We start from the raw sequence: 14063 nt of genomic DNA on the forward strand, positions 1-14063 counted from the left end.
TCGAGAGCGCGGGAGACACGATATATATTTAGGTTTGAAGTTGAAAAAGACCACCCCCGTGCATTCATCTCCGGTTCCGATGGATTATGAAAAAAAGCATCCGGTCGCTTTGTGGATTCGCTTTCCTTGAGGCGAAAGGAGTCATCGGCGCGACTGGAACAATTTTGGTCGCTTGAGCATGAACGCATCGATGTGCATCAGTAAACTCTGTTCTTTCAACATTCTTGGTGAAATTAAAATATTTTAGAGATATATTTGTGGGAAACATGAAACGTTTCATCATTAACTCTCAAATCTCCACGAGAATTTATATCGTATGATTCATTATTCGATGTAATTTATTACTTTTCTTTATCATTTATATCATACTTTATATTTTATACATTATTATTTATTGTATCATATATTATTAAAATTATTGTATTGTATAAAGTCTGATATTGGCAAGAATAATAATTTTGACGTCAAAATACGTACATCTGCTCTCTAATGTAAACTTTATATCATATTTTATATTTTATACGTTATTGTTTATTATATCGTATATTTTTTAAAATTATTTTGATATTGATAAGAAATAATTTCTAGATGGAAATATATCTACTCTCTACAATAAGCTTATATAAGGTTGTGCGTGAATGATCCTTCATGCTACCGACATTTCCGAGCATAAACAAGCTAGATAAAGGACTAGGAACTCTCAATAGAAATGCTAATAGAAAACGACAGGAAACGCTCTTGACCTCGCGTGTATAATACATTTTCTTGATGTGAAACACGCAGAAACGAATGCGCGCCAGCCTTCGACGGACTTCGTTTTATGACTGTCTTTCGAAAAGGATAATCAGTTTACAAGGACGCGAACCTGCGATCATTTCACACGTGTGTATCCTACATAACACATGGAAGATAATATGAGAATCACCTTTGTCCTGCGAACGTGTGAAAACAGATTCTTGCTTACTCTGTGTTAAAACAGATGAAATATGTTATCCTACTTCTCGCGCAATTAACAATTCTATTCCAGATATGGTCTTAGAAGTTTCGCACTTTCTCTAAAAAATAAAGTCGTATCAATTAAGAAGAATGGCAATTGTTTTAACGTTAACAGTCTACAATTGTGAGCTAATAAAAATTCTATTTTACTTGGATTTATTTTATAGAGACAAAAAGAAAGGTTTAAAATCAATTTTCAAATCAATTCGATTTCACGCTTTTCTACATTTCGCGACGTCACAGAATGACACCAATCGTCATTCCATTTACGCTATAATTCTACGACGGAATCAAGTTTCATCAGCTTTCCACTCGATTTCAATTAACTGCAAGCAATTTCAAGGTCGCCGACCTCGATTCCGCCTTCCCTTCCAATTTCTTCATATATTCACGTTGTGATTACGTTTACGTTGCGCATTTAAATTTTCTCCCGTAATCCCGATCAATCATTTCAAATCTGAATTTTCTATAATTTTGCTTGTGATTAAAATAACACGCAATGCATAAACTTTATAATCGATTATGCATAGCTAAGTAACTTTTTGATGTCAGATAGGCTACAAACATAATATATTTTATATTCTGATATGAAGTTATTCTTATATATACACTAAGAAAAAAATGCTGTTGATTCAATTAAAGTCTATATTACGGGCTGTCACTAACATAAGTGATTAATTCATGTATATTTTTATTGATATAAAAGCATAAATTATTATTTCAATAATCAAGCCTTTATGTCAATAAAATATATACATAAATTAATCACTTATGTTAGTGACGGCCCGTAATATAGACTTTAATTGAATCAACAGCATTTTTTTCTCAGTGTACAATTTAAATGTTAACAAAAACTATATTAAAATTTTGTAATACTTTCTGAAGAGGATTTAAATTATTTTTTGCAATTATTACCTTACAAGAGACAGTACTTATCTTCATAACAGGAAGGATCACTATATTATACATGATCGATTGCATGTATGACATAAAATCGATCGGCTTTGCATTCATCATAGTGCAATCGATAACGCCAACTCATTGGAGGGAAATCGCCAGTCCCGTTCGCATTTAACAGCTCTTTAGGTAACTGATAGATATACACCGATAAACTCGGTTAACGAGCGACTCGTCGCCGAGAGGTAACCCGCTCTGCCACGCGCGTCAGAAAAGTCGACAGACAATCGTCTTGTCGGGAAAGCCGAGCTCGTAACTCTTCCGTTAATTGGCTCATTAATGCGGCCAGCTTCCTCAGATCCTTGGGATCGACCCCGATCTCGTGCGATCTCGACTTTGACTAACGCATTTGACCATCGATCTAGTTAGCCTATTAATTTATCCAAGTATAATGGCTGGGTGCCATCATTTCAAGTGCCACATTTTTTGCAAAAATATTGCCAAGAATATTACACTTGCATCTTTTTTAATGCAAAAAAAATTATATAATCGTAGATAATAATTATGAATAATAATTACACATTAGTATAATGACGATTAATTCTTTTAAAATTATATCATATTATCTCATTATATGGCATTATTTCAAACATTTCACTTTTCATATAAAAGCATCGACTTTATTTGTCGTCAAAAATTTAAACGACAGAAATAATACTTTTATTTATAGGACACAGTTTGTGTATCCTTTAAATTATAGACAGTTTAATAATTACTACTTTGATGATTAAACCGCCTTGCTTAAACAGGCTTTAAAGTCTACAAGAGACAAGTTTTTCAGGACGCGCTCGAAGTGATGCCATAAATTCTAATATTGAATGAGAGAGAGAGAGAAAGAGAAGCGAGTGAAAAGAAGCAAATGGTAACAATTGCGGTTAATTAATCGCGCACACTGAGCATCGCCTGGAATTCCGCAACATAATCCAGAATCCGATAAGAAGAAGGTCACTCTTCTTCTTATGTATTTATATAATGTTGATTATGGGATTATCATCGAAACGACGTCGAGATTGGCGCGAAACGGCGCAATCGACTCGGTGTCCTTGCGAGAAAACCACCAGATAATCTTCCAGAGCTACGCCTTGCGAATATGTACTATTCAAACGTAGCACGTAGGATACGCTACTCTTCAGAGTAAAAATCTCGATATGACATTTTATAAAAAATTAATAAAGACGTTTAACTTAAGAAAAAAAAAATGAAAAGGTTAAAAATAAGTATAAGATGAAATGATCGATTATTTTTATTCAATGTGACGTAATTGAAGTTAGTATTTTCGGATCGATTATTTTCATTCAATGTGACGTAATTGAAGTTAGTATTTTCGGATGAATTATTTTCATTCAATGTGACGTAATTAAAGTTAATATTTTCGGATCGATGTTACGCACAGCGTTCGGAGATAGTGCCAGTCGATTTCTATATAAGGTTCTTCATCGGAGTGTCCAGTATTTGTCATTTCCGACAAGGAAAGGCCACATGCCGTCATTTCTGACTCCTTTCGCTTTTGGGATATCGCGCGATCATGATTAATATGAATTGCCTGTCGACCTTTTACCGTATGACAAGTGCCATTCTCGAATTTGCTTTGAAAAATGCTCCTCACGCAACGACTTCGAAGACCTCCATCATAAAATTCGCTGAACAGTCAAGTTTATTTTCGGACTATTTAGCGAAAGACATCTTTACAAATTGAATCATCATCGTTATTGAGTTTGTCATTGCCAAGAATCGCTGGGATATAAATTATTTGACAGTAAATGTATTCTTCGTGACGTTAATTATTATCCAACAATTTTTCGAGAATTTATACATGACATATTAAAATTTTAACTTTATAAATCGTTGTAAATATTATATTATGTACAATTTTCCGAAATTATTACTATCTGTGTAGAATTAGGAATAGTTCGTCATTACATGCAGATGTACGAAGATATCAAATATAAAATACGGTATACAATATTAATTCCTAACTGGAAAAGAATTAAAATGAAAAGTCTTGGAGATAATAAATTGTAAACAACGCTGTCATGAATTAAAAAAGAAATTGTTACTAAAAGATTATTCGAAACAAAGAATTTAAGCAATTCAAATGGAGTTAAATGTTTCTTGAGTCCATCGCTGTGCGTCGCGTATAGTATGTTGAAACGCATATATTGCATGCAAGTGCCTCCCATCGTAAACAAAAAAATTACAGTCTATAAAAAATTTATCGCGAACGAAAGAAAAGAGAAGGAACTGAAACGCATATATTGCATGCAAGTGCCTCCCCCATCGTAAACAAAAAAATTACAGTCTATAAAAAATTTATCGCGAACGAAAGAAAAGAGAAGGAAAAGTAAAAGAGAGCCCCTAGAAGTGCCAGTATCGAGAACACTAGAATTCCTTATCGTTCCTTGTCGTGCACCTTATTATATTCCCCGTCTCACCACTCGTCACGGCTCGTAAAGTCGATATATGCAAAAGCACTGCTCCTCCCCTGCCTCGCCCCTTTCTACCAACTGCTGCAACCCAATCTACCCCCTGCCACAGGTAAGAAATTCCAGCACCTTACTTCAAGATCCGCCGTAATCCTCAGGCCCGATTTAGACCCCGTCTCACACCTCGTTCTATAGCTCGAACATGTCTAATGTTAGACGTTGAGACTTATCGTTCGCTTTTCAATTATCGTTTAATTGCAGTAAATCAATCAGATTTAAACTGCACAGTGCATTCAATATGATTGATATTTAAAAAATTCCTCTACTTTTTTTATTATTGTTATGATCTCTCGTTCCTTCAAAATCTGATAACGATAAGTATATATTAATTAAGTCTGGTTTGTTTACTTTTTTACTAACTTGTAATGAGATCTAACCTGATAATAATGTAAAACTTTGCCTGGTTATAATTAATCAAATAGATTTTAAGAAATCATGGTCATTGCCTTATTTTTTTCATGATTTTACATAAACTGTTATATAAGGCTTGTTTCTTGGAAAATTACAATAAAAAAATTCTAAAAGATACTTGAAATATGTATTAATATGTAGGAACAACTTTGATTTGAATAGACCTTACGAATTTTTCAGAAAAAATTCGTGATAGCCTAAAAATCAAGCTTCTAGACCAAAATCCCCACTTAACATTAATAGTTTAACTTGACGTTAAAAATTCTTCTATTGGTTCACCGTAGCCTGAATCGGGCTTTAGGCGCATATCGATGCACCAATGACTTTCTCCGAGTTGGCACATAGCGTACGCATGAACCGCGAACGAGCTGCCATAATTTTATCGTCCTCTGCCTACTCTAAATATTTATCCAGCATAAATTTATAACGACGATGGCGGTGCTAATAACGAGCGCGATATAGCCGATATCCCAGCATTTATGTGAGCGTCGCGCTTCGCGTTGATACCCGTCCGATGGATGTTATGGGCCCGTGGCGATGAATGGAGCTCGTTTCGGTTGGCTCGAGTGGCCGCGATGGATCGTCATCGGTAGATCAGTGAAAGTCGATTCGAGCCTCGATCCGGCACGCGGATCGATCCACGCTGGATTGCGATTGATCGGGCGCGGTATCGTTCCAGGAACCATTATACGGATAAAATGGCGATGATAAAAGTATGAGAATCCACGACATGTTGGACGGTCGTTTATCGAATAACAAATTTTAATTAGCGGATTATAATGACGTATATTGCGTTTGCACTGACGGCTCTTTGCTTTCCCGCGTTCCCAATAATAATGAATCAGCCGATAATATTCACAGCCCAGCGTTGTTCTATCGCCTCGACACTTATCTCGGCTCACGATTGCATACAAACGTGCAAATCTCAAACCCATAATTTCCACGCGATTGTGGTCCGGCATAAGAGCGTCGCGATTGCCGACCGCATTAATCGGGTAATTAAACCATTACTCATTGTGTCTCGTATTTTTTTTTAAACGCTCCAATTTGCCGTGCCCTTAATGACTCGTTAAAATTGCTTTAATAATGCGCGAGCTAATAAGCTGACCGTGTACACCGTCGACAGCCGATCGGTCACGCTTGCGAATGACTACTCTATTCGCCGCTACATGTTGAGTGGCATGGTCGTGTGGGAGATACAGGTTGTACGCATATGTTCTGCTTTTTTAATATTTTTTTGTTTCAACACCGCGCGTCAATAAAAGTCCAGTGATTTTAGCATACAGGTTTTACTCGTTGTCGCTTATTGACGAAAAAGTAACACGTGTTGTCACATGCATAATTTCAACTTCGTTTAAGTAGACATCTATATTCGCTATTACATGTCTCGTGAAAAAATACATTTTTACAGTAAATATATCGAAAAGGAGGAAGAAAATATAATCGTGCGCTCTTCGTGTATTTATTTCTGAAAATATAAAAATGGCTAAAAATATTATTGAAATAATTATAAAAATAAGGGAATGAATTTTTAATAGAGTTGCGATTGTCTATTGATAAAATACTATTAGATTACCAATAACCTACTTTTACTTGTTAATTAATAAGTGAAATTGAATTTCAAGTTTTAAAATTTGTAGAATTAATATAACAAACATTTTTTATTGATTTATATACTCGATTTATATATTCGAATTTTTATTATCAAAATAATGATAACGTATTAATAACATTTTAAGAATGAATAAAAACGGCTGGAGAAATAAAAGAGTTCTTTAAAGACACATCTTACTCGTTGTTTTTCCCACTTGCATTAAAGTTAATCGTAATTCACGCCACGCAGGACGAAGAGCTTCCGCTGGACGTCATCCGCATCCTTCTTCCTCCTTGTCACAGTGCACGCACGTGCATCTTTTATGCGTCTTCAGCGCGTGCCGCGTGTGTTTGTGAATGACGCCAGTGTTTCGACAGGAAGCTTCATATCCGAATTTCAAAGAACTAATTTAGCACGACCGAAGTTTTTCCTGCACTTTTAACCCGCATCCATATCTAATGCTTATGTCATCAATATTATGGTAATATCTATTATTCAGAGTTAAGATTTACAGCTTACATTGCTTCAAATAACAACTTACCGCAAAATACTCACCAAGGAACGTATACTTCTAAAGAAATCACGTCGCTAATGTACTTTCGCGATACTTCGTATATACAGGCGGATGTTTACCAGCCGGCGAGAAAATAAACGCGGAACGAGCGGGAGAACCGTGACAACCGTGCTCTAAGATTGAGGTCAATGGGTATATCGCGATTGCAAGGGGAATTTTTCGACGACGATAAGTCACAGATAAGGATCGCCTCGTTACGAGCGTGGCATGGCGAACGTTAAACCGCACGGACAATCGTGCTTCCGCGATAGTTGTAAGTTGACAGGCAAATCATTGTGACACACTCACTTTGCATAGAGCGACACCCGTGTCCAGCCTGTCCATGAAATTGTCAAGATTGATCCTGAGCTCTGGATACAGGGCGTTCAGCCATTCCGCCAGATCTTCCTTCATCGCTATTAGATACTCCTCCGAGGACTTGAAAGGCCTGTACGACCTTCCTTCCAATAGCACCGACATGATTTCAACGATTCGGAAACTGAAAGTAGATATTAAATTATATTAAATTTTTTATAAATCATAAATTATATTAAAACGGAATGTATATATCAAGTTTGTATTTAAAGAATTATTCATTTTTTTTATTTTCTCTTTTGCTCTTCTTTCTCTTTATTTGAATATTACAAACTAACATAATATCATGAACAGTTTTAAATTATCGTTAATTTATATCATTTGCCTGAAAATTTGATATTATATAATAACTCAATAAGATATATCTCGTTACATTTATACATCGTTTTATATCGATAAGTTTTCAAGTTTTTAACTTTATGCTTTTTATTTAGGAGCTTTGCGATTTGTATTTTTTTTCACATGCGCTTGTTTAGACTAGTTTGTTTGGCTAGAACTGAGAAGAGACTTCGATGCTATCATAACAGAGAACTTCCGCACCTTTTTAAATCCATGTGGACCCCAAAAGGACCAAACAGGATCTTATGGTTGCTTACAGCTCGAAAATGGCAACCTTTTAGTATAATTTTCAGATCTCTTAAATTCTTAAAATCCTTAAAATTCATCGATAATTTTAACTCCTTAACTTTTCAATCAATCAAGTAATGATTGTTCTCCTTATCTACATTGATCTTGTGTTTTTATAATAATTTTTTTATTCTGAATTAATTTCTTGTATTTTACTTATTTTTCCTCTCTGCATTTAATATTTAGATATTTTGAGTGCATACTGATATAGTTCAATATAATTTAAATTCAATCGCATTTTTTAAATATTTAGTTAACTGCGTTTACAATATATATTGCATAAATTTTGTAATCGATATGCGTTCCATTAAAGTTTTATCATTTTTCAACTCTTGAAATATTCCGGATCATAATCAACGATTATTAATCGTCCGACGAAAGCTACGTTCGCCACGCACGGGAATTGCAATATGCCGTCGCTAACGGGGCCCCGATTCGTTTTCTCACGCGATATTTCCACGTCCAGATACCGTTGCGTATGCAAATCCGCGGGCATTATTTCGCAGATGCAAGAGGTAGATTATAAACGTCCGATGAATAAAAATCGCGGGGCTCCGCCAGACAATGGCCACTCCGGGTGTCTCTGTTGACAATGGCGCGGTCATCCCCGTGATATTCGCCCCTATACTCGTTATACAACCACCCTTTACGTATATATGTATATATATAAATACCTATTGCATTCTGCCATGATACTACCCATGTATGATAAAGTCACGATTGTACGAGACCCAGCTTAACCGAAAACGTAGGTAAACTCTCTGTCTATGAACTTTGTCGTTGAAGCACATGCATAACTTGAATTATTTGTATGCATATTACGTAAACCCACAGCACACTTTATCCGAGGGACGTCCTGAGAACGCCCGGACATAAGGACATCCTCTGAACAATTTAAGACAATTCTTGGTAATCTGTGTTGTATAGGAAATTTTTTTTCTTTTCATCAAAATTTTCTTTGTTACAAAAATAGAAAGTTTAATTGTCTTAAAAAAACAAATAATATTTTATAAATATTTTTCCTATTATTTAATCGTATATTTATTTCTGAATGAACAAACATACTTTACGTACGTTCGCTTAGTCATTCAGTTCCTGCTACGTTTTCAGAGCGACCAGGTATATAAATCTCCATCAACAACATTGTGCGCAACTCGTCGAGTAATGTACAGGTAATATCGGGAGCTTGACGAGACTCACAGTGTCGCAAGTGAACTCATTGTAAGACATGGTCGCTCCGATACAGCGACTGAATAGCGTCGCGTCGGTAAGGACGACGTTTTGGCTCGAGTTCCGCTGAATGGAAATCTCTGGCAAGAGCAAGAGAAGAAGAGAGAGAGAGAGAGAGACAAACGGAACTTAGGTATTTGATAAATAAGCCTACGCCGCGCGTCGCGGCGAATTAATGAGTAGACATTGCGCCAGCCGAATGGGCACGGATGAATTAATGCGTCTGACTGTATTGCCGGGTTCAAAAGGAAGTCTGCAACAACCACGAGATCAGTGACCGTCGATAAATTTCAAAATGTTTGCGTGAAGCAAAATTAAGGTCGATTTTCGCATCTATGGTAAAAGATGTTACTGAAAATTGTGTCATTTCTGTATTTGATATTAAACTATTAATTCTATATATGTGTACAAAATATTAATTCACATATATTATTCTCTTTGAAGAGATATTTAGGACAATGTATAATACAGACTAGAGACTCTCTAAGAGTCTAGGTATGAGATAGCCAATTTTGATTAGTCCGTCATATCTTATCAACTCCTGAAAAAGAGAGAGAAAAAATCAAAGAGAAAGAGAAAGGAATAGAGAATGTATGTCTTCTCCCGCGTGATTTTGTTAAAACTAAAGACAATACACAGTTCGTGTCCAGACTCTTCTTAGAGGGTCTCTAATATAGACCAGAGACTATAGTATACACATACACATGTACAGTAGTAGTATAATATACACATACACTAGTAGGTACATATGTTATACTATAGGATCTTTAAAGCCAGTATCAAACAATAGAATGAGATTAAGGTTGAATTTGATCAATCAGAGCAAAGTTCATTAAACTTGATATTGGTTTCCTCGCTTTCGATTAGTTAAAATTAATCCCACAATCTCAATAGTCTAATACGGACATAATATAGACATATATTTTCCTTCCCACAATTCTGAGGTCATCGACAAGTGTGTGCGAAATTAAATATTCCCCTCCCCGCTTCCTAAACATCCTATTTTCCAACCACCGGCATGCACCGACCGGAGAAGATAATCGTGGGAAATAATCCATCGCAGATGCGCCGCCGCCATAATATCCGACTGCGATAAAACACTCCATTCATGGGACCCCACAAAACCTCGTTTCCATGCGGTCTGGACCCTCTTTAACTGAACGAATCTTCCTCAAAGATTGACTAAAATTAACTTGAGAGAGTCATCTTCAAGATCAGAAACTGAAAATCACTTTAAGTAATATACAAACGTATAGTAAAAATTATTTAGCGGAAGATTAATTGGAAGGTTAGGCTCCGAGTTCAAAACGTTCAAAGTTAAAGAATAAAATATGCCGTCATCTCTAGTCGAACTTTAGAAGGAAATGTCGGTTCCGATTTTTTTTTAAGGCCCACAAATGAAGATGGACTCGGTGACTTTGGAGCCGGCACTTCTCATCCCTGCGCATTCAAGACCATAATTTATTAACGTCTACGGCATTATGCAAAGAATGACGAAGGGAGGAAAAGGAGAAAGAGAGGCATGAAGAAAGACCGGCGCGGCGCGGCGGACACGAAGAAGGGGATTAGCACGTAAGCGACGCGGGCGCGGATCGTAAAGAGGCGAGAGATGAGGGATTCGTGCGTCGGCAGCCACGATTGCGGGATTATGGTTTACGAAAGGTGACTGCGAAATGTCATCGTATCGTGTTTCCCGCGATACAACGCACGCGCTCCTCGTTCGCGCGCGTCTCGCCTCGGGCGGCAACACGCCCCATGTCGACGCCACGCGTACACTGCAATCGGGTGCATTATTATGCACACAACGTTTGAAAATGCCAAAGTTTAAGTCGATAGCGGCAGCAAATGAATAGACCGATCCGCGGACCGCGGAAACGGCTCGTCTGGAACGAACAACTTGACTTGTACATATACGCCTTATCGATCCTCTTTTGGCGTGATATTTTATACGATACGCTTATCGCGTATCCGTGGAATTCTGTATTCAGATATCTTACCAACTTGATAAAATGTATCATCGTACGATATGATACAGCTGTACAGTTCGACTTTCAGTTAGTGACGCGAACGAGTAAAAGCAGTTCTTTTTTATGGCATGAAAAAAAAACTATTAAAAATTTATAATTTCAAATTATAACCAATTTGAATTAGTTTTAATAATTTTTACAGATCTTCACTATTCATACTCAATATATCATTAAATTAACTAAAATAATAGAGTTAAATAATGTATTGGCGTACAATTACTTGTACTAGAAATTGTACAAAATTGACACAAATATACACATATTATAATACACTATTCAACAAAATTAAATCATCACCTGTTCTATCCTGCAAAAATAGGCAAATTTCGAGATAAAATAACTTCGTCAAAAATCATTGTATCGGGATTTTAAAAATTATCAGTAATAATAATAATAATAATTATTATTTTTAATAATTATTTTAATAATTATTAGTCACCCTTGATCGAATATGACCCTCTTCATTCATTTGTGTTGAACATTTCTCGGTCCATTTTTATTTAATATATTATTAAAAAATTCAACTGAAGAAATATTAAATTTTATTAAAATTTAATTAATTATTTATTAATGCATGTGTTGACTTTGAAACCAAACAAACCACAGAAATGGATTGATTTACATTTCGATATACATGAAAGTTAAAAATAAGAAATGTTTTTTTAGCTCAAGGGATTGGATTACCATTGCCTTTTTGATAACAGTGACCGCGTTATTGGAATCCTTCCTATAAATAACGTAGAAATATATTGTCACAAGATAAAAAAATAACTTAAAACACTCGGCAACATACATGGTGGGTGAAAAACGAGCGAGCATCTGTGGGCGACTGGTGGCTAATTTACAGGCTAATTTGTGGCATTTTATCGCCATCCGCGAAAGGGCGAAGGTGGCAGTTGCTGAATCACAGCGGGGTTGTGAGTGTGTAAAATACTGTAAAACGTCGTTGCACTTTACGGAGTTCGCCGTGGCTTTCATAAATGTCGGTGCAGCACCGAGGAATCTATTAGGGATGCACGCGGATGCACCGTGGAATTTAATCCTTAAACACGCGCTATCTTCGCAGCCAGGCGAAAGGCGTTCGGGAATTGATAGCGTCCTCCTTTATTTCGCAAAGTGGTTAACGGGATTTTATGTGTTCCTACGCACGATCGCTCGTTTCACGATGAATAATCGATGACTTTGCTAAGTACTAAATAGTAAAGCGTGTTTCCATTTTGGCGCCAGAGTAACATAGATGTCGATTATCGATGTAAGCGTTGTCAACCTCACAGTATTTTATTTATGGCACAACTAGAGCTTTATAATTATGTGGTATTACCGTCTATATAACTAGCGTGTTTTTTTAGATACGAAATTCCGTTATGACGGATTCTAATAAAAATCTGTATCTGAAATTACAGTCCGTTAGTTGAAACTTGAATCTTGAAGTCCGAAACTTGAAACCAAGTTTCATTGAAATTTATAAGATATGGAATTTATAGAGCGTTGAAATAACATTTTTGGATCTTATTAAGAAAAATATTATTGTACACCGTTAAATCTATAGTGTCAAATTTAACCATTGTTTTAGTATCAAATCAATATATTGAGCAGTGCCAACTTAATCCTAGCTATACACATTGAAGTCCCAGAAACCTCAATGCAATTTGCTAAATCGAGATTTTTTGTGTCTCTAAACTTTTCTTTTTCTTTGAACCTATATATCTCAAAGGTCCTTAATTCTATATCGATTTTTACACATCATGGACTTATTCCTTAATCAATTCTCCATCGATTAAAAAAAAAATTAGTTAAAATATGTCCATTTTTATGAAAATTATGGTAACAAAATAGGACTCAATTTCTCTGTGTTTTTCAATTTCCAAAATAGCCTGCATTCAATATGCAAAATAAATACCCTTTATTCAAAACCAACTTACAAACTAATTTTTTTTCAAAGTATCATATCTGAACAACAATTCTATAAATTATTAACTTTTAATATTGGATTTTTTAAAAGTTACAATTTTTCAAAGATTTTACTCGTTTTTTCTCTATTCATTGAAATCAAGAATTTTTTTCACAAAAACTGTAATGAAATTTCAATCAAAAACTATTCGAATGTATTCTACAGACCTTGAAATTGACCCATAATTTTTTTCATATTGATTGGATTTTTTAAATAAGAATGTCAGTTGTTTAAACATTGCTCTGGGTGTGAGCCACCCAGTGTGCCAAAAAGCAATCGAAAAAAGAGATATGTCAACGAAGGATTAAGGTAAAAATATATATATTGATGTTCAGGAGAAATTGATATCTCTGGAAATAAATTCTGCGAGAATATAATCGCGCTCCCGACTTATCAGCATATGCAGCTCCTCGTGACATCGCGTAGACACGCCGTGATGCACCGTTATGTCAGGTGTAGCGCGCCTTTTAAAGTGCGCTCACGTAGATAAACTTACGAACGCGCTTTCATAGGGAACGAACGTGCGCGCGATATCCGTAGGGCAGCAACTTCTTAATATTCCGTCCCTTATGTGTCGCTCAATGGAATAATAAGGAGCTCGCGGAACCCTTTCTCAGCGTGAACAATGAAGTCGCGCTCGACGGAAAATGAAATGACGGCAATGACGCAGTCAGGAAAGTGTCGCGCGGGGATGTCAAAACACTTTGGACGTCGTTCTGCGCTCGGTCTCTCGCGCGACTTAATCTTTCGAAACATCCTCCCAATCGCGTCGCATAGCAATGAAGACGGTGAGGCGGATGAATAGAATTAAAGAAATCCGAACCGGATTAAATGGAAAAAAAATTTATAAACATCCTTA

The 14063-nt window shown here is 36.0% G+C and overlaps 1 protein-coding gene across 1 annotated transcript in view; it reads right to left on the reverse strand.

Moving 5' to 3' along the window:
• Positions 1-14063, reverse strand: part of LOC108762460 (GAS2-like protein pickled eggs) — a 73642-nt gene that overhangs the window by 48274 nt on the left and 11305 nt on the right. Inside the window, exon 2 of the mRNA XM_018509474.1 lies at positions 7304-7493. Coding sequence (XP_018364976.1) covers positions 7304-7474 — 171 coding nt within the window. The 5' untranslated portion in view covers positions 7475-7493. The remainder of the gene's footprint in view (positions 1-7303; positions 7494-14063) is intronic.

This window comes from Trachymyrmex cornetzi, unplaced genomic scaffold (assembly GCF_001594075.2).
Source record: "Trachymyrmex cornetzi isolate Tcor2-1 unplaced genomic scaffold, Tcor1.1 scaffold299, whole genome shotgun sequence".
In the NCBI taxonomy this organism is placed as follows: Eukaryota; Metazoa; Arthropoda; class Insecta; order Hymenoptera; family Formicidae; genus Trachymyrmex; species Trachymyrmex cornetzi.